This window comes from Vanessa cardui, chromosome 1 (assembly GCF_905220365.1).
Source record: "Vanessa cardui chromosome 1, ilVanCard2.1, whole genome shotgun sequence".
Classification (NCBI taxonomy): domain Eukaryota; kingdom Metazoa; phylum Arthropoda; class Insecta; order Lepidoptera; family Nymphalidae; genus Vanessa; species Vanessa cardui.
This window is the reverse complement of record NC_061123.1, coordinates 15408622-15435275: the sequence shown is the minus strand read 5'-3', so window position 1 is coordinate 15435275 and position 26654 is coordinate 15408622. Positions and strand designations below refer to the sequence as shown.

Below are 26654 nucleotides of genomic sequence, written 5' to 3'. Positions count from 1 at the left end.
TTAATTTTACTCTATAATTGTTTTTATGAGAAAATGTGATTCTCATAACATTGGTACAAGGAAAAAAACACAATCTTGTTACTCCTGTTACTCGACTGCATAGAGTCAGTAACTCTTTTGTGGGGCAATGTATACGCTTCTACAACAGGATCCCAGAAAGCGTTCAAAATGCTTCTGTTGCCAAATTTAAAAAAATTGTTAAGGAACGCTTGTGTGCAAAAGGTTACTATACAATTAGCGAGTTTATGTTTGATAGCACACCTTGGGAATGAAACGATCGCCTCCTGGCTATTTCTAATCATATACTATTATGTACCTTATTAATTTGACAAAAAAAAAATAACAAAAAAAAGACCCGCTGAGTTTCTTTCGCCGGTTCAGTTCAGGTCAGGGTGTTCCATTTTCCGAAACGGTGGTAGTGTTTATTTGACAATCAATAAGTAAGTGTAATGCTTCTAATATTGAATAAAGGAATTTGAGTTTGAGTTTGAGTTTGAAATATGAAAAATATAAAACATAGGACAAAAAACTTTGTACGATGAAATAAAGTTGCTATTATTATTAGCGGTACCCGTTATTATAATCCACAACAAAAGAAAATCGCAAAATATATCTAAGCCATGAACAAATATCCATTCTATATTTAATGTATCTGTGTTATTTCTTAAAGCTACGCGATTATTATCAGTCAGTAGCGACGTTGCTATATCACTTACGAGTGATGGATGTAGATTTTAATACCTCACAGCAGTGAACAAAAGCGTTCATTTTATTCTACATAACATAATTTTAAATCTTAACAAATGAAGTATCTTTCAGTAATTGTAAACATCAGCACAAGAGCTCAACTATTCGAAACATTTCCGGTTAGACAGAATTTTCAGAAGGAAAACAGCACAACGTATTAAAAATAGGAATTGTTTATCAATTTCTGAGGTATTTACATTAACAGTATCCTATAATTAATTTGTAATAATAATCAATTTACGAAATTTTATTCTTCTACAATTACCTAGAAATCATTTAATTAATTGTAGATTAAGTCATTATTTTACTCAAATTTTTGAAAAAGGATTTAATGATTATTTTGTTGTAAATAGATTTTTTTAAGTTATACAATAAACTCTATAAGAGACCTAATTGTGTTATATTGAAAGCCAGCCAATCTATACGTTGGAGTAGCTTGTAAATTAATTAAGTTAATGTTAAAAAACTATTTAAAAAAACTCAAGTCATATCAAAATACCCGTTATTGTACACAAATAAATCCTATAGAAATTAAAAAAGATGAGGAAAGAAACAAATATAGAGAGAAAGAGGTAGGGGTTTACATAAAATATTCACTTTTCCAGCAACTTGTACACAAGGACACATATCTCCAATTTCAAATTCATTCTAAACTGCTCTACCAATTCACTATTTTTCCAGGGAAATACCAATTTCGTGGATCACCCGAGGAAAGTTTTCATATATTTTCATTAGTACCGATATTCCGAGTAAGCAAAAATAAATGATTCACCCCAAAACCATTACCTGATAACGCGGTCAAATTGTTTTTCCCGCAACAGACATCACAGATATTTTTCTAAAAATCATCCCACGAACGAGATATTAATTTCCTACGGTCAAGGAAAACGAAAAGAAAATATGATTCTTATATTATAAAATCATAATAAAATGTGAACAATAGTTTTTAGTATTTTTATTGAATATAGGAAGCCAGCATAGATCACTTGTTTCCACTGTAAACTAAGATAGTATGCCCATTTTTAAAATACCTGCCGTGAGTCTTGTTTTAAGTCAATTAGAAGTCAAAAAATCTTTTTAAAATAAACTTTGCGTGTGTTTGCGTGTTCTTTGTGTATTGGCAACGGTCGTTTGGAAAGTTCCACCTGAATTGGCATTAGCTTTATCTCGAATTATATGCAATATAAGACATACTCGTCTATACCTATAACTTGGTACTTCTCGAAGAATATATCCTCACAGCATTGTGGTTAAATACGGAGTACTAAAATAGTTTTGGGACTTTCGTAACTAGGACATTTAGTTAGGAAGTAGACAGTTTGACGCTCTCTTGCCCAGAAAAACGTGTCAAGCTGTCTGCGCCTAAACTCGAGTGCACCTGTGTATTTTTGAGAACTTGTCCTTAACTACTACTCAAAGTTTACTACCCAAAACTCGGTAAAGATATTTCTTAAATTTTTATTCATTTTTTATTTGCACATAATACAATAGCTTAGTTTTATTCTTTTTGTCTATTATATTCATGAGTAGAAAAGTAAAGATTATTGGCACCGGTTGGATAAAATTTCCTGGATCTCAATTAAGAATAGTTTATTATGTCTATTCGTTTGTTATATTTTTATAATATGACAACGTTGCCTAGCACAAAAAGAAAATAGTGGTGCGAATATTTACGGACATTAAAAAAAATATATTCGTTTCATACTTTAAGAAATATTTATTTATCTATATAAAAAAAAACAACCATACTTCAAATAATAAATTCAATAAAATATATTTTTATTTTTGTTAGTTTAATAATTAATTCCATTTTTAAATGTATAATTTTCACTTGTGCCAAGAAACGCTTAAAAAATATTCCCGAATAGGAGTAGCGACGTCAATTTGACACCTGTCAATTATAATAATGGCGGCAAAAATGACAACTAATACTCTAAATAAGAGATGAAAGTAAACTCGTCCAAAATCAAAAATGAGATGTCAAAAATAATATTTTGTATTAAAGCGGCTTTAAATTATAGTCTCCTTTGAACGAGATTGTCTATCAAATTGGAGGCGTTTCAAAGAGAGGCGACCTAGTTGTGAATAACAGGCTTAAATGTAGTGCATCTATTTAGAGTTTTCCTAGAATAACTAAAATATCAACTTTTTTTTTCAGAGTGTTTTGTTTGCAAACGTGTCTCGTAGAAATTTTAAGATAGATTTATATAATTTATACTTGCCGCTTAGATAAAAAGCTTCAATTATCTCGACATAAATAAAACAAAAAATATAATGAGAAAATAAATTATTTGTATTACTTTGTTTTATTCAAATTATATTTAATTTATTTTAATCTCATTATTTCTTGGGCAGTTTTCGTCACTCCTATTTCTCAGTTTAAAAGTAAAAATATTTCATGCAGGCATGTAGCATTGAAATCTCTAAAAGTTACATACATTAAAAAAAGTGTCATTTGAGTGATTTTTTTTTATGCATTTGCTATACTTAGCCGTTACTATATCAAATTTAGTTCTGGCAAGATCTGACTTAAAAAAAAAAGCATTTTTTGGCTAGCATTGGTGACATAATGCGATGCAGAAGTGGGGTAATGCTTATGTATCTAACAGTTACATAAAATATACGTATATTGACCACCTTTGTGGTCGTGTGGTGTGTACAACGGTTTTCATGGGTACGCCACTCTGAGGTGCCGGATTCGATTTCCGGCCGAGTCGATGTAGATTATCATTTCTTTTCTATGCTGTCTTGGGTCTGGGTGTTTGTGGTACCGTAGTTACTTCTGATTCATAACACAAGTGCTTTAGCTTACATTGGGGTCAGAGCAATGTATGTGATGATGTCTCATATTAAAGTCAATGTCAATGTTGATGAAGTCAATGTTATCCATTTTATTTGACCCCCTAACTTTAGATAACAAGAATTAGCACTTTGATAAATGTAATAATAGATTGTGGACAGCGATTAGCTTTCAAGTTATCTGCAGCATCAATAAATCATTTCGTATGAGCCGATACGTGAAGTAGCACTGCGTCGAATTGGGTCGAATCCAAACTAATTATATGAACGTAAATCCATCTCGGAGCGCTACAACCCTTTGAGTGTGCGCCATTAATCCAGAGACGACGTTACAAGGAAACCGAGCGATAAATGTGACGGATTGTTGGTAATAGACCAGACATTGAATATATATATCTATAAATATATGCAAACGAGCAGGAGGCTCACCTGATGGAAAGTGACTACCACCGCCCATGGACATCTGCAACACCAGGGGGCTTGCAGGTGCGTTGCCGGCCTTTAAGAAAGGAGTACGCTTTTTTTTTTAAGGTTCCCATGTCGTATCGGTTCGGAAAAACCGCCTATTAATTCATTTTGTTGCACTTATCCTCAATATTCCTTTAAAGTAATGATTAAATTAATCCCTTACCCCTATGAAAGCTAGTTAAAGCATAATTTGAAATAATAGAACAGTATTATGATCGATAATAAATACTATGAGATCAATTATTATTTCTAGTTCGAAAAAGATACAAGTGAAAGTCAGTGAATGCATGCATGAATTAGACAAATATATTTTAATCTCTTCTATCTTAATCAAAGTGGACGTTTGAAATTCAGCCATCATAACGTCACATTGACAGAACATGTAAAGTACAACAGCTTGGCGCAGATGCATTTTATTTTCGAAGAAGGCCAACAACCCGTGCTGACAATAAGTCATTCATATATAATGAAGTGAAATAAATTTATTTATTGACAAAGCATTTTTATATAATAGTTAATAAATATATTATATTATGCATCGGTATTGAGTAACACCAAACATCCCTGATGCATTAATTATATGACTAATGTAAGTGACATTTATAATTTTTAACATAAAATTATAAATATATGTGTCGTTAAAATTGAACTGCAATCCGCCACGACTGGGGAGATATTGGACCAGGACTAATTTACGTGTTATCTGAGGGGCAGAAGTCTAATGCTTTCTTGAAAAATAAAAGTAAAGTTTCTATTTAGATCAATATTTTAACCCTTTATTGACTAGCCTGACTTTCATAAGCGATCCCGTGACGCCTGCTAAAACGACGGAAAGGGTACCGCTGGTTTTTTAATGGGTATTCCGGTGTTTTGGTCATCTTGTTTACCCACGAGTCCCACACATCCCCCACTTTACGCACGTTTCTCCAGCGAAAAAAAGCCTGACATTCATAAGAGTAACAATAAGTCAATAGTTTTTGCCGTTATTTTCTGCCAAAAACGTCTTTTAACGACACAATCGAAATCAACCAAATCATATTTAAATTTAGAAAATGCAAAGAGAATTCGTTTATTAAACATATGTGATCGAGGTTTTCAAGTCCTAAAATACAGCAATCAAGGACACAGTACCCGAAACATCGTTCAGGTGTGCGATTTCAAAGAAACCAACCAAAATAATCTGAACTTCACTTTGGACCGTCAGATTGTATTTTAGGAATATTTTAATACGACAGAAGTAAACGATGTTCTCTTTAAAAATTTGTGGTCGCATTTCTCTTTATTTCTTTATGGATTTATTGCCCGCCCTAAATTTGCTCCGCGATAAAATATTCGGGAGGTGTCCACTTTGATGGATATCTTGGTTGTAAATAATTTAGCTGGTGAAAGGGGTCAGCAGGGGTGATGTTTTCTTGGATTTTTTTCTTTACATTATAATGTTGTAGTTTAAGAGGTTCACTCTTATTTGAACTACATAGAGCGATAACATTTCGTACATAATTAAAGCTATTAGTAAAATTTTAATATTCACATTTTAAGATAAAATTTAAGTAATCAAAATAATTTTTAAGTACATTTTCAAAGTTGAAACATACAATATATTGGCAATTCTACATGAGTAAGAGTCTTCTATGAGTAAAAATTAAGAACTTGATAAATAAAATTTAAAAATAAATCCCTGTATTTAAAACATATTGTTGCTAGGTTTTGCCTTCGTCGTTTTCGTCGTCATTTGTAAAGATTCAAAGTGATAGCGGTAAATTAAACTATATTGATATAATTTAACATAATAAATAAATATGAGACAACATCACATACATTGCTCTGATCCCAATGTAAGTAGCTAAAGCACTTGTGTTATGGAAAATCAGAAGTAACGACGGTACCACAAACACCCATGCCCAAGACAACATCACCCAATCGAACCCAGAACCTCGAAGTGGCGTACCAATGAAAACCGGTGTACACACCACTCGACCACGGAGGTCGTCGCATGACTATGGTCCAGAATGGCTAACAGTAACTGCTCCATGACCAAATCAGTGACTATTTAACTATTTTCCAGTTGAAATAGGTTATTCTCAATGTTTACCAATATTAAATCAACCTTTATAAAGTTGTTAACTGTCATTGAACTTCAGAATTTATTAAATTTGTGTATTTCATTTAACATTATATTTAATTATGCGTGATTCTGTTGTTTTATATCTATAGGTACATGTTTATATTATGTACAAAAATATTCATTGTGTGTGTCTGGGATAGACTTGAAAAATATGTTTGTGTTAAAATTGTACATGTACATGTGTAGATACATATATACATTTCAGGTACTTTATACATGTCTAAAGCAATTACACTATCCTATACTCCTTACTAATGATATATCTGGAAGGTTTTCTGCTAGAGATTGGTTAGACAATCAGCATCGTTTTTACTATAAATTCATGAAAATTACGCATGATATGTCTCGTATTTGTTCTATAAATAAAATTTAACGACATTATTTTTTTAATTTTTGACTTCATAAATATAAAATGAAACAATCGCAATTTTAACTTCCAGACATAAACTATTAATAAAAAGGTCAATAAGTTACAAAATATCACTATTCCGAGCACATATTTATTATTAGTTAACTAGTTCAGGGTCGACGGACGGTTCTCAGTTGAAATAATACGTGATTTCTGGGAAAATTATATGTAACACTAATTCTTGACGCGTACGCGATACGAGTTGAAATTATAATTGGATTTCATTTGTTTTGAAACAGGCGCTTCGGTGTTTGAAATGTAAAGGATTGTTATTCAAACAGCTGGAAACATGCGTCGGTAACAACATCGATAAAGGAATTGGTAGGTCACTGTATATCGACACCTCAAATACCAAAGAGCGTAAAAACCAATGTAGCAACAAACGATATTAATACTTTTAAAGTAGGTTTATTTTAATATAGGTACGCAAATGTATATATTAATTTAAATAATTCTATTAACTAACATGACTTTGTATTTTTTAAAAGTTGAAAAAGCGTAACTACTGAGTTTCTCGTCGTTTCTTCTTGATAGAATCTACTTTCCGAACCGGTGGTAGCTTCATTTAATTGTAAAATGACGATTCAAAAGTGCTTGTAAAAGCCTAATTGAATAAAGTTTATTTTGATTTTGATTTATTCGGCAAAGGTAATTAAGAAGTCTATTAGATACTGATCTAATCTAACTTATAACTATGTACGAATTCAAATTAATTGAATTGCATCTAATCTAATTGGTCTATGGCTAAAAGCACTCAATGATGCAATACACGACCAATGGATGTTTAGATAATACCAAATGTGTTTGATGTAGATGTGTGTCTGATGAATAGTTTCGCAGATGTCTTGTGTGATATATGATTGTCTCAATTACGTCTTAGAAGGTCATTATCTCAGACAATCGAAAAAAATTGGTCGAGATAACCAACCTGGTTTCTTATGAGACCGGGTAAAATACTTGGATATACCTATTTTATAAAACCCTTTGCTTTATTACTCCAAGCGTTTCAACTACAGTACATCATCTGCCTTGTGTTGACCGCAGCATTTACCGCAGCGATTATGGCCTTTGAGATTATGTCCTTAGTATTTTTTAACGCAATAGGGCTCATAACGGTTCCCAGCGAAGCAGTGATGGCTCATCAGGTCTTTTGCCGTTATATCGAATAATTCCAGAGGAAATTATTAAAGTAGAAACGTCGATACTGTAACGAGTTATTTTTAGTCCATCTTCAATTCCTATGGCGGGAAACCAGATCATATAATTATATCTATCTATGTATCTATTAGTCATAGATTACTGTTCTAATTGATTTTATTCATGAAATCATTGAGTCGAAATAATAATATCTTCAGATTTATCTATTTTGATATATTCCTATTACATAAAGTCACAAGAGCGCCGGCGCTTTGCCACTTATGCTCATTAGAACACTGACTGCCGGCTGGCAATAATAATTGTTTAAGAAAATATTCCAAAAGTTGGCAGCTGATTGGCAGCCTTTATTATTAGTTTAAAATATAACGCAAAGCAACAAGGAAAAAAACCGCGACCAGATTTTTTTTTTAATTAGATTGGTTAATGCTATTTATACAAAAAATATCTTTCTCGTAAAATTTTGTCCCGATATTTTGGTTTTCCCAGCAAATGGGCCACCGGATGTTAAGTGGTCACCGCTGCCCATAGACAATGGCACTGTAACATATATTATTATTTATTTATTTTTTTTTTATGGCATAGGTGGCAAACGAGCAGGAGGCTCACCTGATGGAAAGTGACTACCACCGCCCATGGACATCTGCAACACCAGGGGGCTTGCAGGTGCGTTGCCGGCCTTTAAGAAAGGAGTACGCTCTTTTCTTGAAGGTTCCCATGTCGTATCGGTTCGGAAAAACCGCCGGCGATCTATATATCTATATCTATGCATATAATAAAATTGGAGTGTCTGTTTGTAATATTAAAATAGGCCGTTTTTACTCAATGCATTATATTATATTATCGTTAACCATCAACTTTAGCAACTAGATAACGAATTTTGCAAGCAATTAAAGTTGTAATTTTATGGGCCCGATGGGCTTAACCAAGCATGGATTCAAATTCTGGTGAATTTTCGTGTAGGTTTACATTTTTACAGTTATTAACTACGGGATATTTACCATGTTTTCACGAGACTCTCGTGAACAAGACATTCGTAGATAATGTCGAAATATCGAGCTCCCGTTGATAAAAATACGAAACATGGTAAATACCACGTAGTTAATAACTATAATAATAATAAAAAGCATATTAATTTAAAATCTTATAGGTTTATATTTGTGTATAATTCATCGCGTGATCGATGGTGAAGTAAAACATGGCGAGGCAGCCTGTATGTGTTGTATGAAAATCTTTACACAAATAAGATCCATACCTTCTGCTCATCACGGAAAATAATTATAAGTATTATTACCATTGGCAAATTTTGAGTAAATAGAATAAAGAAAAATTTTTAATGGAAAATAAATAATTAAAAAAACAATGTTGCCAGTACATTTATTCCCATTGATTTCAGATTTATTTTCTTGAATCTGATACTATCACTAATAATAAATATTTTAAAAACACCCAAAAAACATCCACGAGTATTCATAATACTTTAAAATAAATGATTTAAAGAGAATTTCTATAACGATAGAAGAGGTCTGTTTTTTTTAAATAAACCGGTATGCGATGGTTTAAAAATAATACTATGTTTGCTAAATTTAGCTCAACCCACGTAAGATATAGGTACAAACGTCTCGGATGGTCTTAGGATTTGAAACAAATTATCTTTTGCTTAAATTTTATTGCATAATTGTTTATAATAGAAAGATAATTAATATTGGACAATCATCACATACATTAGTCTAATCCTAATGTAAGTAGCTAAAGTACTTGTGTTATGGAAAATCAGAAGTAACGACGGTACCACAAACATCCAGACCAAGACAACATAGAAAATTAAATAACTTTTTCCACATCGACTCGGAGTAAGACCCATGAAAACCGGTGTACACACTACTGGCTCACGGAGGCCGTCATATAATCCTTAAATTACTTCATGAGCCTTACCATGACTAAAGAGCTAACATGGTACATTGTCTTAGCCAATATCAGTCGGAAAATGCTAGTCTAATCCCACGTCAATTTTCATGTGGTTAATTTTATTTTATTACTCATATCGTGCTCGATAGTGAAAGAAAACCCCGTGAAGAAAGCTACATATATAGTCGGATGTAACTCTGCCTCATATCTATCAATTTCCTCGTCACGTTTCCACACCGCCGAACAAGATAATTTAAATTATAAACAAAATTCAAGCACATAAAATGTCATTCTAGCCGGCTTATCTCGAGTCTTTCTAAAAAATAGTATTTCTCTTTCGTCATATAAAATGTTTAGTCATTAAGGTTTTTATTTCTTTTAAGGATTACATGTGTGTAAGGTTTTGATCCAGCCCGTCTGTGTAGGTACCACTCATCATATATACTACCGCTTAGCAGCAAGAATTAGTATTGATGTGTTTCGGTTTAAGGGTGAGTGAGCCAATGTAACTACTACAGGCACAAGGGTCATCATGAACATCTTAGCGCCTATGTTTGGTTACGCATTGAGGATGTAAGGTATGGTTAATATTTCTATGCCTATGGGCAGTGGTGGCCGCATCCCTCAGATGGATCATTTGCCCGGTCGCCAACCTATATCACAATTTTTTTTATCTTGTTTTCAACAGCGTTTGGTAATTTTAATTAAGGTAATAGAATAAAAAGTAAGTAGATAGGCATATCAAATTAAGTTCTATTCAGTATGAACTTCTGCCTAACACGTGAGCCTTCGAAAATAGGCTTAAGGTAGCAATCATGTTTTCCTACCTGACCTTGGTTAGGCTGTTACCCTACCTACTGACTGAAGTATTATAGCTAACTGTGAATTCATGGTTTCATATCCCTAAAAGTCGGACTTCCAGTGAAATAAATATTTGATTTGCTTATCTTTCATTTGAATATTATTTACAGAGAATTGAAGCAAATGTCATTGCTCTTTTAACAGGAAAAATAGTTATAATAAGAGTAGCCAGTAACTATTGTAAATACATTTTACGAATGTTCTTGATCACACAGAGATGTTTTTACGATGACATATCTTAAGTTTACGAACTTTCTGATGAAAGTACGTGTCACTCGTCTTACATTTTAATGGCTGTGTCTTAATAAAAACATTCATAAAATCACTTTATATTCAAATCTTCTGTAAATATATTTCACACGCGTTACTCTTTTATGATGCCGGTAAGATCATTTGTAACAATACTTCTTGGACAATATTAGAAGTGAATCAGGTTGGATCGCCTGCTATAAATTTTTCAACGGTTTAATTTTTAAATTCTGGTTCGTTATATTTTTATATTGATATTTGTTATTTTTTTGTCAGCAACAAATTTCATACAAAATACTTAGGTATAGTAAAGAATTACACAAATTAAATAATTTTAATAAAGTGATCCTGCCTTTGAAAATTTTGAATAGTTTGATTATAAAATCAAAACGACAAGTTTTTCAAATTTTGACCTGCTCATCTCCCTGTCTCGTCTCGATTCCCATCGTAAATTATCGCTATGAAAATTTACCTCAGTTCAAAAGTTACTAAATTCTAAACTTTAATTTTTTTTCTTTACTATGTTCTGTATAAATAGTAATTAAAAGTACAATGAGTATAAATGATATCTCAGATAACGTGGGATAAACGCTTTAGGGTGTTTAGATAGAGTGATCAGCGCGAATTCTCCTAAAAATTAAGCCGTCCTCATATTCTACTGAAACAACGATCTAGTTACGATTATTTCAAAGTTGGATCAGAATATAATCGGAATAATAGAATTGTCTCTTAGATAATAATGAGTTTCATTTTTGTAAGCAGTATTCAGCAGTTGAAACAGAATGAAAACGAGTTGTACCTATGGTAGCTTCACTTAATAGAGTTTATCAAATGACATGATGATTCAAAAGTGTTTATAAAAACTTCTTGATTAAAACATATTTTAATTTCGATTTTGAAACTTTATAAGCTAGAAGAAGCTCCAGATACACTAACGGACTAAGAAGTACTAGTGTCTACGACTCATGGTGACTTATCTTGATCTATTCGTTACAAGCACAATCGGACAAAAAAATGCTATTTTTAATGACCTTAGTTTTATATTGAAATGAAAAATAACTTCACTATTCCAATGAAATATTTTCAAACGTTCAAATTAAAAATAAAATCAGTTTGAACAAGAACTAATTACATACACGTCCGTCAAACTAGACTAGACGTCGGGGGTTTGTCAAAAATACCACTTGCTCGAGTAATGTACACACAAATTACCCTAAGTACATCGGGATAACAGCGCATTTAGCTTGCACGGCTCGAATGGCGAAAATAGATCACAGTGGGAGAAAAATCAGGAGCATTTAAGAGAGTGTATGACATTTCGTTGGTGAAAATATGATTTGTGTATTGGTGTAAAATTAAAATATACTTTATTTAAGTAGGCTGTTAAGTTGTTAGAGACACTTTTGAATCGTTACATTACAGGACTAGCAGTCACCTGCGGCTTTGCTCGCCTTTTAGTGTGGTTGTCATGTGTCAGGCAAAAAAGTAGCCTATGTCCAATCTTGGAGTTTAAGTTTGCTTCATACCATATTTCATAAAATTCATTTCAGCGGTTTGGTCGTGAAAACGTGACAGACAGATACCCAGACATAGTTACTTTCACATTTATAATATTAATGTAATAATAATATAGACTATATTGAACGAATAAGAAACGCAATAGTACTTTTTCTCTGACAATGGTAGGCAGACGACAAATGTACTATCTAAATCATGGTCATCACAGTCCTGAGGTATTAGTACTATTAGAAATATTACCCATATCTCATATCAGCAATACGCGACCTACCTTAAGAACTAATAGGTTATGTCCCTTGTGCGTGTAGTTACACTGACTCACTCGCCCTATAAACCGGAACACAATAATACTAAGCATTGCTGATAGACGGTTGATTTGATGTTTCCTACCCTGAGGTGCTTGCGAAAGTGAAAGCGGGTATGTTATAAAAGGAAATAAACTAAACCTATCAATGTACCATTGATCGGCAGAAGCCCGATATCCTCTTGAGGAGTTAGTAACCGATTCTACCTTGCTGCTCTAATGCTGATTTGTAGATTTAATCGAAATAATCCGATATAGGCCGCTTTCCTAACGACGTGTTAGTTCACCTTCGAGCACGAGATGACTTTATAAACACAGTGATACTGATTCGTATCGGCAACCATCGGCTAAGATTTACGTGTTCTAACCACAGGGACAAATGCTAATTCTTCTCCAGCGAAAAAGCAGACCATATCTAAGCTATGGAACTTAAGAAAAAACATTAAAAGAAGAATAAGTATTTTTTTAATTTCAATAAAAATTTAATCTTTTACAATATCTATAATTTTTAAGTTCAAGTACTTATGATGGTAATTCATTTAATTATATACAAACTAAAATTCCATCCCGTGCCGCCTTGGCTATGCTGATTTAGAGCTAAATTATTTATAAATCCTGATTCCTGCATTTGAGTATGTTAATGCAATTTTTACAGGAGAATCTTATTTTGTACAAGTATCCAAATAATATTAGGGAATATTGGAGAAATCCGTATGTTTTATCTAGATCAGCCTCCACACTGCGGAACTAAGAACCTAAATTAATATCAATAAATGTGTTGATATTAATTTAGGTTCTTATAGGAATTGTTTCTATAGGAAAGTAAATTAAAACGATCGCCTCGTGGCAACTTAAAGAAAAGCGATATATGAAAAATAGAATTTCGATAATTAAATACATATATTTCAAATAAAAATATATACAAATAAAATAAACGTTCCAAATAAGAGAGCTACTCCATCTCCAAGATAGAATAAGTGTAGATCTTACAAGGCTCCAGGGCCGTATTTAGGGGAGGGCAACCGGGGCAACTGCCCTGGGGCCTCCACATTAGTGGGGGCCACAGTTTTCAGCAAGTTAACAAATACCGAGATATAGTCAAATAATAATAATGTTATTATTTAATATTTTAAAAGTTACCGATACAAGTAAATAAATCATAGCTTACTGATTAAAATAAAAAAGTAATTAATACATGATAATATAATTATTAGGTTGTTCACGCTTCTGTTTGTCTAGGGCCCCTACTGCTTTGTGGCCCGGGGGCCTCCAGACCTTTAAATCCGACTCTGCAAGGCTCAGAAGAGATTTCACATGACACATCAAAAAGCAATTCACACTACGATTTATCGTAGATCTCCAATAAAATGGTGCCGTACAGCACTGTTTCTGCGAATATAAAGGCGCCCATAAAGATTCTATATTTGATTAGTAATAAAGTAATTCCTTTGATGTCAATGCACTGCAGTTTGCAAGCTACGTGGCGTGTGTTGCTATGTCCATTGTAACTATAAATAGGCAAGCTCTTAATCTTATTTTAACTATAACACATAGGACGCTTGGCGAAAATATTATCCAATAGTTTTCCTCCGCGGTTTTCCCACGTAAAGAGGTCGGAGGTTGTATTCGTAGGTATTACGCATAAAAAGCCATATTCCATGTCGACCCTTTATAAGGATTCACATTTACAATATTAGTAGAGATATCCAAAACTATAAGATAACCATACTATCCAAACAATCATACTAAATAAATCTGACTTACAAATCAAATACATTTTATTTACGTTAATGTCCAAAAACCTTTTCAATACTATTGTGTTCGTCTTCTAAGTTATAAAGCGTCATCTGTTTTTAAAACTTGTATTTAAACATTTGTCTTGTGAACTTCTTTAGTAGCGCCATCTGTTGAAACAAGTTGAAACTACAATGAAACTCCAAAGCATTCCATGTTTTCGAACAACGTTCTCAGTATTTAAATAGCAATATATACACTAGATGGCGCTGTTAACAAAGCGCATATATAAATGGTATTTAAGTCAAATATGCTACTAAAAATAAAACTTTTTGATTTGGCAATTGAATACATTTGAAGATTATAAATGCAATGATATGAGTAACGAAATATTTGTAGACTGTTGACAGAGTGGTCGACATTAATAGATCATTATGGATGTATTGGTATTTTATTTTTATCGTTGATATTATATATACATTGTCTGTGGTACACATACAATGTGGTATAACATTTTGAAAACATTAAAACTGAGCTTTCATTATTATCTAATCTATTTTATGAAAAGTGACGACGAATATCCAAATACATTCACTTATTTATTTTTACTGAAAGAATCATACACAAACAATTTAGTACGTAAGTACACTAAGTACCTATTTATAGAGTAAAATCTATTTATTAGAATTGGCGAGGAAAATTTGTATATGATTCACTCATGAGGCAGACCTTGTTTATTGTTATAATATTACTGTACAACAAAACATTGAAACTCTTAGCGAGATCTTAAGATTTAAAAAAATTCGAATTTTTTATAAAATTTCCGTCTATCCTTACAAATAAAAGTTACTGTTATTAAACTATTTACAATCAGAATTAAGTGTTGTTCCAAAAGTAATGCTAATAAAATATTTGATATAAAATGAAACAGGCGGATAATTTAGTCAGTACCTGTAGCAGCAAAGAAGCCGCTCTTCTCTCTTTTTGTTATTCATTCAAAGGTTTTTAACTAACACTCCATGTCAATCGAATAATTAAAAATACGTCTAGCTAACTTAAATTACATAGCAACTATATAACCTTTTTTTGATTGATTTGATTTTGTAGATTATCATTCAGATTTAGTAGCTTATATAAGCGTGAATTTTGAAGAAATTTCCCGTGGCTTCAATAAATTTGTGGGTCTCTGAGGGACTATTTTTGGGACCATTTCTTTTCCTCAATTATACAAATGACGTATTACTTGATTTGCCTATATCAGATTAAATGTAGATATATTATAATATGTTTGCTAATGATGTATATTTAATTTTTATAATTAAAACATTTCGACTTATACACGACAATGTATTAGATTTATAGGAATTAATTAAGGTAACTATTTATATCTCATTCAGAGTAAGTACTATGTATTATTATTATTTTATAAATTTATAATATCTAATAATATATTTATATATGTAATAAAAAATAATCTGACTGAAAAAGACTGGTCACGGTAAATAATTTTTTAATGGAAAAGTACACTTACACAAACCTTTTTTCAAAACTGTAATATTCTTATTAAGGCTATAATACCTATATATGAATATACTACAATCTTCATCGCCGTATTATAAAAGAAAGGCAAGCATACAAATTAGAAACGTATATAATATCCCGGAAGTGTGAAATGATGTGTATTTTTGTTAATAGGTCTTCGCGTTTTAACCGCCGAACTGATTTTATATCACTACATATAAAACAAAGTCGCTTTCTTTGTCCCTATATCCCTTTGTATGCTTAATTCTTTAACACTACGCAATGGATTTTGATGTGGTTTTTTTTAAAGATAGAGTGATTCGAGAAGAAGGTTTTTATGTTTGTATAATACATGGATAATTTACTAAAAAAGACTGATAATTTTAGAAGATTTCACTGTGATGTCAAATCATTGCACCCGTGGGAAGCCGGGGCGGATCGCTAGTATACTCTATTATAATGAAAAAGGAAAAAACCAAAACAAACCGTACTTTTCAATATCACAAGTGTTTGGTTGATAAGTCTGCTATTTGATTAATATATTCAATTTGTAATACAAAAATATTTCACTCAATTCCCATTAATTTTACTTCCAATTCCCATTAGTTTTACATAACGTCATAATTTATTTATTACATAAATCAAATTTTTGATTTTGATTTATGAAAGATGTTACGTCATTATTAAATCATGCTGTTCCGTAATTAAGATTGATCAAGTGCGAGACGTTGAGAATACCTTTGCTGACCGATGACCCAGTGGTTAGAGCACGTGTATCTTAACCGATGATTGTGGGATCAAACACAGGCAGTAATTTGATGTGCTTAATTAATATTATAATTCATCTCGCAAGAAAATAAGTAACGAAAATAGTATTATAAATAAAATTATTTTAGAAAGTTTGAGTTCCGGGGAAGGACCTAGACTATATTTTTTAAATTTACCCTTTTAGGGTTACGATAGGGGTTGACGATTTGTGTGCAATTAGGTTCTGCAGGTTAAACTAGGTATTAATATAAAGACCGTCAGAGCGTCACGGTAGCATGCGTAAGCGATCCCGTGGCATCCGCCGATAGACGGAGAGGGTACCGCTGGTTTTTGAGTGGGTAAACCGGGGAGTACCATTCCCCCCCCCCATCCCACTTTGCATCACGTGGGGGAACAACGTAACACGTTTTTCCAGAAAAAAAAGGAATTAATATAACAGTTTTGTTCCTTCACTTGGATATTCCGTGTATTCTGTCTTTTGTTTTACAAACGGAGTCTATAACAATGTTTTAATATCTTTTAGCCACATGAAACGATGTTAAGCAACATCGCCCGCCACAAACAGTCGCATAAAAACGGGTAGTAAAAAAATTCTAAGATAGCTGCTTCAATAAAATATCACAACTACAAGGCATAAACATTTTCATTCTTAAAGAAAAAAAAATGTAAAAACTGTGTGAACATAATCTATATTGTTTAGAGCTGTCAAATTTTGCGCCAAAATTTTGGCATAATAACCGCCTTTGTTAATAAATGTATATGTATGTATGCATTTAATAAATGCATATGTATGTACACACGGTGTATATAACGAAACTAAATATTTTTTTTACAATTTTTGTGTGCCTTTTTGATCCGACTTGTCTTTGGAACGGTTAGACCGATTTTGTCGGAACTTTCACAGGCAGTTAGGTAATGTATAAGCAACATAGGCTACAACATTTTTTTACTATAATTGTAGAAGTGGTTTACTTTTTAGACCATAGACAATATTATGGTGTTATAAGAAATATAACAAATTCAAAAATACATCAATCATTGCAGCAGTAAATAACAGACTGATAATATGTATATATCATAGTTCATAATTATGTTCTCAGAGTAATATATAACACTGTGTATTTCGGTATCAATATTTTACATAACGTCATAATTTATTTATTACATAAATCAAATTTTTGATTTTGATTTATGAAAGATGTTACGTCATTATTAAATCATGCTGTTCCGTAATTAAGATTGATCAAGTGCGAGACGTTGAGAATACCTTTGCTGACCGATGACCCAGTGGTTAGAGCACGTGTATCTTAACCGATGATTGTGGGATCAAACACAACATGTGCTTAATTAATATTTATAATTCATATTGCATGTCAATAATTTCAATGAAATTCTGTAACATGTCCATATACAAAACCATATTGGATCAGCGCGGCGGAGAACAAACTTTATCTACAAAGGGATAGAAATCCTTGGCCCGGCAATGGCACTTCTTTGTACGATTACTCTTTATTTTTGTTGGCAAGTTACTTAATAGAACTATTAAGGCAGCTGAAGGGATTTCAATCTTGACAATGTAACAGCTTACGCAATTTTAGCGAGAAAGTTTGATAAATAAGATATAATGCCTTTTGTGTCTGTGATTTCCCTGGCCACGAACTCTTAACACAGGAACAAACAATACTTAATATTCCTGATTGGAGGTAGATATGTGATGAATAGATTCTACAGCTCTAGAGAGATAAATCACAGTGGTCTATGATCTCTAACAAAATCAAAAATCAATCAAAACCATAAATTTCAAACAAACGTCATGTTTGGGTGTTCAAATAAATGTAAAGCTACCACCAGTTCGGAAAGTAGATTCTACAGAGAAGAACCGACAAAAAACTCAATAGTTACTCTTTCAGTCAGTTAATAGTAGTCAGTAATTATAACAACGATTATATATTAATTAATTATATATTAATTATTATATATTATTAGTAGGATTATAACAACGCGTACCGCTAATAACAAAAATAATTAGCTTTATTTTGTCGTAGAGCTCGTGGAAACGCTTTTCTGTGCTATTTATTATCTGTTACATATTTATGTCAAAATCGATATATGCTTTATTGAGCTAGGTTCTCCAAAGCACTTTTGATTCATCTTGCAGTACAAAATCAAATTTAAAACCTACCATCGGTTCTATAAGTATATTCAACCAAAAACAATCGTCAAAAAACTCAGTAGTTACTCTTTTCGACAATTTTAAATAAAAAATATGTCAGTGATGAACAATTAAATTAAACATCCTGTCTAAAAATCAACAAAAAATAAGTCTACCCTTTTTATTCTTAAAATTCCTTATTTATCTATGCTTTTTTGACGAGACCTTTAAACTTTTGAAAGGTCAAGTTAATGTATATAACTTAGAACAACTGCGTCCACAAATTTAGCTCTAATGCGGGTTGCACGTGTTTTACGTCATTATCTGATTTACTCGCGATCTCCGAGCTGTCTATTAGGAGTTAAATATGGTTTGTTTGTGCATCAAAATAACATTGTAAATAATAGTCGGTAATACAAATTATGGAGATGAGCCGAAATTTCGTCCCATCGGGATATGATTGTGAACAACGAGTCCGTTTCCACGACCCACGTAAACTTGGCCACAATCCTCAGCGCGGTCGACTAAGTCCTTCAGAAATTCAATATTATACTGAAAACTCTCTAATACTTCAACTATGAATATGTCATTTGCGTAGTTCTTTATCATGGGGAGCCCCTCGAAGGTCCATTTATATGCTTTTTATGCTTTATGCTTGCCTTTCTTTTATAATAAATAGCATGGTAGCATTTAGCTATTTATTATAAAGCATAAGCATTTAAGAAATTAACCACAATTTCGTGTTTTATATACGGTTTTAATTGTTTTAGCTTTATATTTTCTTTGAAGTCAGAATTTTATATCTAATTATTATCTGTAATTTTTTCGTTTGCAGATGTAGACGATGCAAAAGTACGTTATCAGATAATCACTTTTGGGTGCAACAAATATCGAAGTAAAATTTGAATATAATCGATAATTTGGATCATTATTAATGTTGTTTATGGTCTGGTTCTACGTTGAAAGTTCTACTCGCATACTAGTCTTAAGGTACGTTTTGATAGAAGCTAAACTCTACAAAAGACCCTTTGCAATAGCAACCTACAATAGTAGGTTTTGTGTTTTAAATGGGATTTTAAATGAACTTACTTCCATGTTGCTCCTTAGAGTCGCCGCCCTGGCTCGCTGCTCGCTGAGTCTCCTCGAGCGCAGCGCCGGCACCGCCACTCGGCTCACCCACTCGCCGAATTCTACAACACCGCACTCGTCACTGCACTTGCCGGTAACACTGCGCACCGATGAACAATGGCCTAAGGCCGCAGCTAAGAATCAACTAACTTACTTTCTAGTAACGCCAGCCTCTACACTACTTATATCCGGTTAATGTATTCAAAAAACTGTACAATAACAACAACAGCCTGTAAATTTCCCGCTGCTGGGTTAAGGCCTCCTCTCCGTTTGAGGAGAAGGTTTTGAACATATTTCTCAACATGCAGGTTTCGCGATGTTTTCCTTCACCGCCGAGCATGAAATGAATTATAAACACAAGCTAAGCACATGTATATTCAAGGGTCCTGCATGGGTTTGAACCAGCAATCATCGGTTAAGATGCGTTCTAGCCATTGGCCATCTCGGCTCCAAAAACTCTAGTATTGCTAAAATCCGTAATTTCAGTAGAAGTGTCTACGAGATGTAATTCGTAGACACTCGTAAAATTCGTTAAAGCTCGTAACTTTTGAAGTCGCATATCTCAAATGACTTAAAAACTTATATTACTTACTGACGTACAGTAACGATATATCAAATACACAAACCGGACATACAGTATAGGAAACTATTTAAAAATACAAATGGCCATACTAACACGACCGAAAATATTCTTAGCTACGCCTTATGGGAGGAGAAATGGAGATCTAAGCAGTGTCGAAAATGCATTTGGGGGAAATATTATTTCAACAGAGGAAAGGACAGATGTTGTTGCTTAATTAGACGCTATTTTAGCTAAGTGTATATGATATTTAGTATGCGATTAGTTAACATATAAGGGAATTTGTGCTATTGGATTTGGGAGTGGTTATTGAATTAATATATGTATGTATGTATATAATATAATACGGAACGGGGAAATAGGATTTGTTCAGTCTTCTGTGTAAATAATATAAAGCACTGTTTATATAACTACGTAAGCATTAGGAACGCTACATAATAATATATATAATAATACTGTATATTAGTGTTTATAGGTGTTTCTACTATTTTACTTCCGTTGTATAGCGAAGTAATATGTTTTTAGTGTAATCAAAATCTACTGAAATAATCGATTTAGTATCAGGAGTTTTTGTTACGCCAAATTCCACACTGCCAGCTGTCAAATATATAAGAACTACTTAATTTACGTATAATTTAACAGATTCATAAATAAGTATTTAAAAAAACAAAACAATTTTAAACACTGCTCAGTTTAAATTTGAAATATCAAAAAAGTAAGATTGAGCTTTCTTGTCAGAAAAAAAATATTCTAATTTATTTAAGCATTACTTTTTTTATACTTGTAACATTTACTACAAATTTATTGTTTATAAATTTAGCGCACTGACCTATCGCTTCTTTGCTCATGATGTCACGTGTATTGTGTTGGGTGTCCATGATGTGTGTGTGTTTGTGTGTATGTGTGGGTTAATGAGTGTTTAATTATAATTAGTTGTGTTTTATCGTTCCTTCGATCAATTTTAAATTCACTTTAAATTATATCATCGTCTTGACATTTCACTTCACAGATAACTTACGGATTATTGGTAATTGTTTTACGGACCGTTATTATAATTGTTATTGTTTAAATATATTTAAATCCAATCTTAATACTAATATCAAAATGAATCTCGTGACCTGTGAAATACCTAAAAAGTTTTGGATTATAAGTTTTTATTTTCACTCATCAATTTATTAAAGTTTATAGTTAATCACGTTTAAAATATAATAAAACTCGTATCAAGAGCGGAATGCAGCCGCTCTGTCAACTTTGCCAAAGACTCATCGGGCACCTGCACGTAAATAATTCCTCTAAGAATTATTTAACGGTTTGGTATGGACTGCTTTTACAATAGGAATTCAAATCAACCAATTGCCAACTAAATCATGCCAAATAAACTGTAGCTATACTTAAAATTATTATTTAAATTAACATATTATTATTGCAACAAATCGAATTTAATTTAAGCAAGTAAGAATAATTCCCAATTTCATTTAATACGAAACCAGAGTAACCTTTTTGTAGAATAACGCATGCGTTATATTACTAGTGCAACTGCAAATCAATGGTACTTAGCCAAGGTATAGTACTCAAGAAAAAACAAGAACGTTTTGTAAATAATACCTGTTATACGTATACGTAAAAAGGAAATGCTAAGGGCTCCTTACATTACCAATCCTGTGCAGTAAGATGTTATGTCTCTTGTACTTACATTGGCCCAATGGGTAGCGGAAAAGGATTATACCAAGAACTGCTTTTTGACCGTACAATATATAATGGGCGGGTGGTAAATATCCAAACGGACTTGCACAAACGTTTAGCCCTAAGTGCTTTCCTGCCTATTACAAAATATTGAGCTTGCTAGTCTGATGAAGCATTACGAGGAAATATGGCCGAGTTTGTGAAAAAAATAAACACAGGTCAGTAGGATTGTAGGGTTATTATGTAAAAATAAAAGAAAGATATTTAAAAATCGAAGCGAAATTTTCGCGCATGAAAGAATCTGTCAATAAAAGAAAGGACGTCCGACGCTCTGTTTTAAAGTATTTCGTTCAATGACATCCGAAATCTGTTTACATAAATAGGAATGCGGTGTTATTGACGTTGACATTCACGAGAACTATAAATCTTAGCGTTAAGTGAGTTCGGCTACACAAACCGCTCGTTTTCTTAAAGACTAGCTTCTGGATTTATGACAGGATTGCGTATCTCAAAAGCTTTTTTATACCTTGCGTCCGAAAATCCCAAAAATCTTAGGGGGCCCTATTTTTTGCATAATTAAATTTAACCTATGTTACTCGTGGGTAATATAGCTTTCAAATTGTGAAAGATTATTGTAAATCTAGTAGTTTTGGAACCTATTCATCACAACCAAACAAACAATTTTTTCCTCTTTATAATATTTGTAAAGATTTACATAATAATTGGTTACATCGTCAATTTTCTGTAACTGTTACTCTCGTCATGCGGAATAATGGTCATGAACTAAAATAATATCAAGGTCTCTGTTTGGATCAGGATCGGCTCTGGAATATTTGGCACATTTGACATCCTGTTATAATCACACTTCAAATAAAATAAACAAAATTTGAATAATCGACTGTCTGTGACAGAAATATCAGTACTTCTTATAGTATTTTAGAATATTATATTTCTACATAAGATGCTAAATCTTATTCGATACTGATTTCTATTTAAAAAAACTCTAACTAAACCACAAGAAAGGAACGAGACAAATATATTTCTTGACTACTGTGAAGAAATTTACTTGTAACTTATCTAATAATAGTTGAAGAATAAACAACAGGTAAAGAAAGGGAAATGTACCATCGTGAGTACAGATATGCTGATTTGAAAAACATAGCTGAAGAGCAAACGACGGGTAAAGAAAGGGAATCGTGAGTACATACGATTTGGTTGCATGGAAAGCTACTGTCTATAATTATTGATGGTAGAGTGATGAAGGAAGTGTCTTAATGGCTTCTAATAAATTAGTCGAGTGAATCACAAACCGATATAACGTTGGAGACGACAAATCAAATAGAACAAACTGTAATATTGATAAAATTAGAGCCGACAATGTTGATAATGATGTAATTTAGGCCATTTTAGATTTAATGGGTCTTGCACAAATGTAAATATATTTTGGATTAATTTTCATTCTCAAGAGGTTGAATGGATTTCGAAAATAGATGTGTGGGCAATATCCGCTTTATGACGAGTATTACGCGTGGCCACTGTTATAGTTCGTGTAATAGCGGAATTAAGGTTTATGACCCCCTGGATTAAAACAGCGTTTTTCATTTCGACTTCCAATCAATTAAAAAGTCAGAGCTATGAATCACTGTTGCCATAAAAAAAAACAACATTTGTAACTGACACTAAAATAACAAATGAAATATTTTTTCCGTATTCAAATGTCAGTGCACGATGGCGAAGATACGTTTGAAATGCGTAACTCTTCACTCTCATATGCCACGCTTAATACAAGAGCAATAAAGCTCACAATCCCTTGAAGAAAATGCACGAAAGTTTCAAGGGATCGAAAATTACAAGCTACGTATTTAGCATTTATCACCTTAACGATAAGACAATTAGGTTGTTAATCGATTGATAGGTTGAGGAAGAAAGTTTAAAACATTTCAGAGCGGATAGACTGGGCTAAATGCGTCCGCGTCTTTGGCACGTCACTGGGGCAAGGACGCCTAGCGCCGATGCACGCAGATTGATTGATCGATTAATCTTAGCTAAGTCCAGACTTCTTTATCTTTGTGCTTGACATTTGGATGATCAAGAAGCCGTTGCTTTTTTGTAATTCTGTTTGCTTTCAATACATATTTATACTTAATGTATAAGACCAAGATAAATAAAAACACGAGATTCGGTAATAAAACTAAGCTCCTGAATTTTATGTTTCACAAATGAATACGTGAGTACTTTTGACCGAACACTTGTAAACAAATTCGTTTTTTGCGAATACTTGTTGATCACAACAAATTAAATTTACAATTGACTCGTAGGAATCTTTTTTTCTTATTATAGACATTACATTATAGGATTTTTATGTGGGTAGTCATAGACTATTATTATTATAAAACACTTTTTGTAATTTACTTATAATTTTCAGATTATTGTTTATAATTATTTTATTCACTTTATTTTTATTCGCTTATTAACCTTCATCATCGTCTATTTCTTCGTCTAAATCGGTTTCGTTATCAATTTTGAGTTAGTAAACAAAAATTTAGTTACAAATTTATTTAGTGTTGCGATATTATTCCGAATTTTGTTTGGAACGTAACGTCACTCGCGGTGAGTGTAAACAATGTTCACGTGTAGGGGTGGGTTAAGGTGACGGGGTTCGGGGTAACGAAACTTGTATTACGAAACGGTTCCGAGTCGTTCGTGAGGTTCGGTCGCGTTAGCGCGTCCGTCGCACGCCGTCACACCACTATGACTGACTCTGACACTGCATTAATCGCTACGATGGATTTCATAGCGTTCTTGAATGTGTTTCAGATATTTTAGCAGCCCTGTTTTGAATTTTTATAGTATTTTTTTTCTTAATATTATTTTAGTTCGGTCGGTGATCGTAAATTAACTTATCATCATCAGCCATTCGTTATCGTATGCTGGAATGAGACCTCTTTCAAAGTGCTCGAAACTTTCGGTTCTTTGACACTCCATGTACTGTCAGAATAAACTACGTTCATCAGGTCAACAATGCACCTCCCTGGTTGAGTGCTTTTAACTCTAGGAGAGTCAGCCCCAAGGGCTATCGATCCTTCAGCTTACATGCTCAGCCCACAGCAATCTGCTAAATTTGCAAGTTATCCGATTTTTGGACAAATGAGCCAACCAATGGTAAGAATTACAGATGGGCATTGTTAGAAATCATTAAACCATTTTTTCTTTGAGAGACGTCACATCTATGGAACTAAGATTTTATACTCATGTTTCTGTAGTTTCACTGGATCACTCACTATTTAAACAGGAACTCCATACTATTAAGTATTACAGTTTGGCGGTAGTTTTAGTGATGAGTAGGTTAACCTATCAAGGAATTGCATGAAACCACGTTAATCGTGTCGTGTCGTGTAATGACCTTAAATTTATGGACTAGTCAAGCAGTTGTCTACGTTACAATTACTGATTTATTTTTTCAAAACCCCGATCGGAGGAAACAAACTGGAAATAGCTAATACATCATCATGGCATGACAATCCAGACTCCTGTAATCCTGCAAATCCTGCCAAACTCAGCGAGAAATGCATAAATATTTTTTCTCCAGTAAAATAATATGTTTTCAAGTCCAGGAGACGCAGAGGAATTGTACCTTCAACAATAATTTAATTACCATAATTCATTTAATCGTTGAAGGGCAGACCTGACCAAGAGTTTATTGGTCGGCCATTTTCGGATTTCGATTCTAAAGTAGAAATTTAAATTTAATTTAATCTTATCATCCCATGACAAAATAAGATATGTAAATCCTGTAACATCTTAAATATAAATGAAGTAAATTTTTGTTATTTAAATAATTGTATTAACTAACATGAATTTGTATTTTTTAAATGTTGAAAAAGAATAACTATTGAGTTACTACTATAGAATATACTTTCCGAACCGGTGGTAGCTTCATTTAATTGTTAAATGACGATTCAAAAGTGCTTGTAAAAGCCCACTTGAATAAAGTTTATTTTGATTTTAATTTTGTTATTAAAAAATGTTTAATGATCCGTTTAATAAATAAACGGAATGCCACCAACCTAAGTCCGAGTGGATCAAAATTTGGTCTATAATTTTGAAATTAAAATAGACTGGTCTATTTTAGGTGCGCGGTTACTTTGGTTTATAATGTCTCAAAATAAATCCACCAATCGATCACTCGAAAATAGTTGTATGATCTTTGCCAAATGTTAAGTGTGTCGAGACAATAAATACTTTACATTTTAATCGCGAATGATATGTGACAATAATTTTAATTAAATTATCACCTTCAATGCGAAACGAAACATCTTAACTGCCTTTCGCATTCAATTTGAATTAAGAACAAATATGGACTCAGATAATTAAAAAAAAAGTATATTAAAATTGCACAATTTTTTTTTCACTGTGATAATAAAAGGAATACTTACTAAGCAAAGGGCAAAATAAATATGCTATTTTATATTTACCAAGTATGTAATGCTGTTTATACCATTAAAAATCTAAGTGCTGGTAACCACCGCTTGTAGATTTAAGTTT

At 32.6% G+C, this 26654-nt stretch overlaps 1 protein-coding gene across 3 annotated transcripts in view; it reads right to left on the bottom strand.

Moving 5' to 3' along the window:
* Nucleotides 1-24859, bottom strand: part of LOC124531960 (obscurin) — a 107438-nt gene extending 82579 nt beyond the window's left edge. The window contains exons 1-2 of one of the 3 annotated variants that reach the window (XM_047106611.1): nucleotides 24793-24859; nucleotides 19808-19908 (exon numbers count right to left, since the gene is read on the bottom strand). In XM_047106611.1, coding sequence (XP_046962567.1) covers nucleotides 19808-19813 — 6 coding nt within the window. In that variant the 5' untranslated portion in view covers nucleotides 19814-19908; nucleotides 24793-24859. Of the gene's footprint in view, nucleotides 1-19807; nucleotides 19909-21255; nucleotides 21518-24792 lie in introns of those variants that run through there. The other 2 variants (XM_047106619.1, XM_047106604.1) reach the window with 2 other exon arrangements.
* Between the last annotated feature and the right edge of the window lie 1795 nt (nucleotides 24860-26654).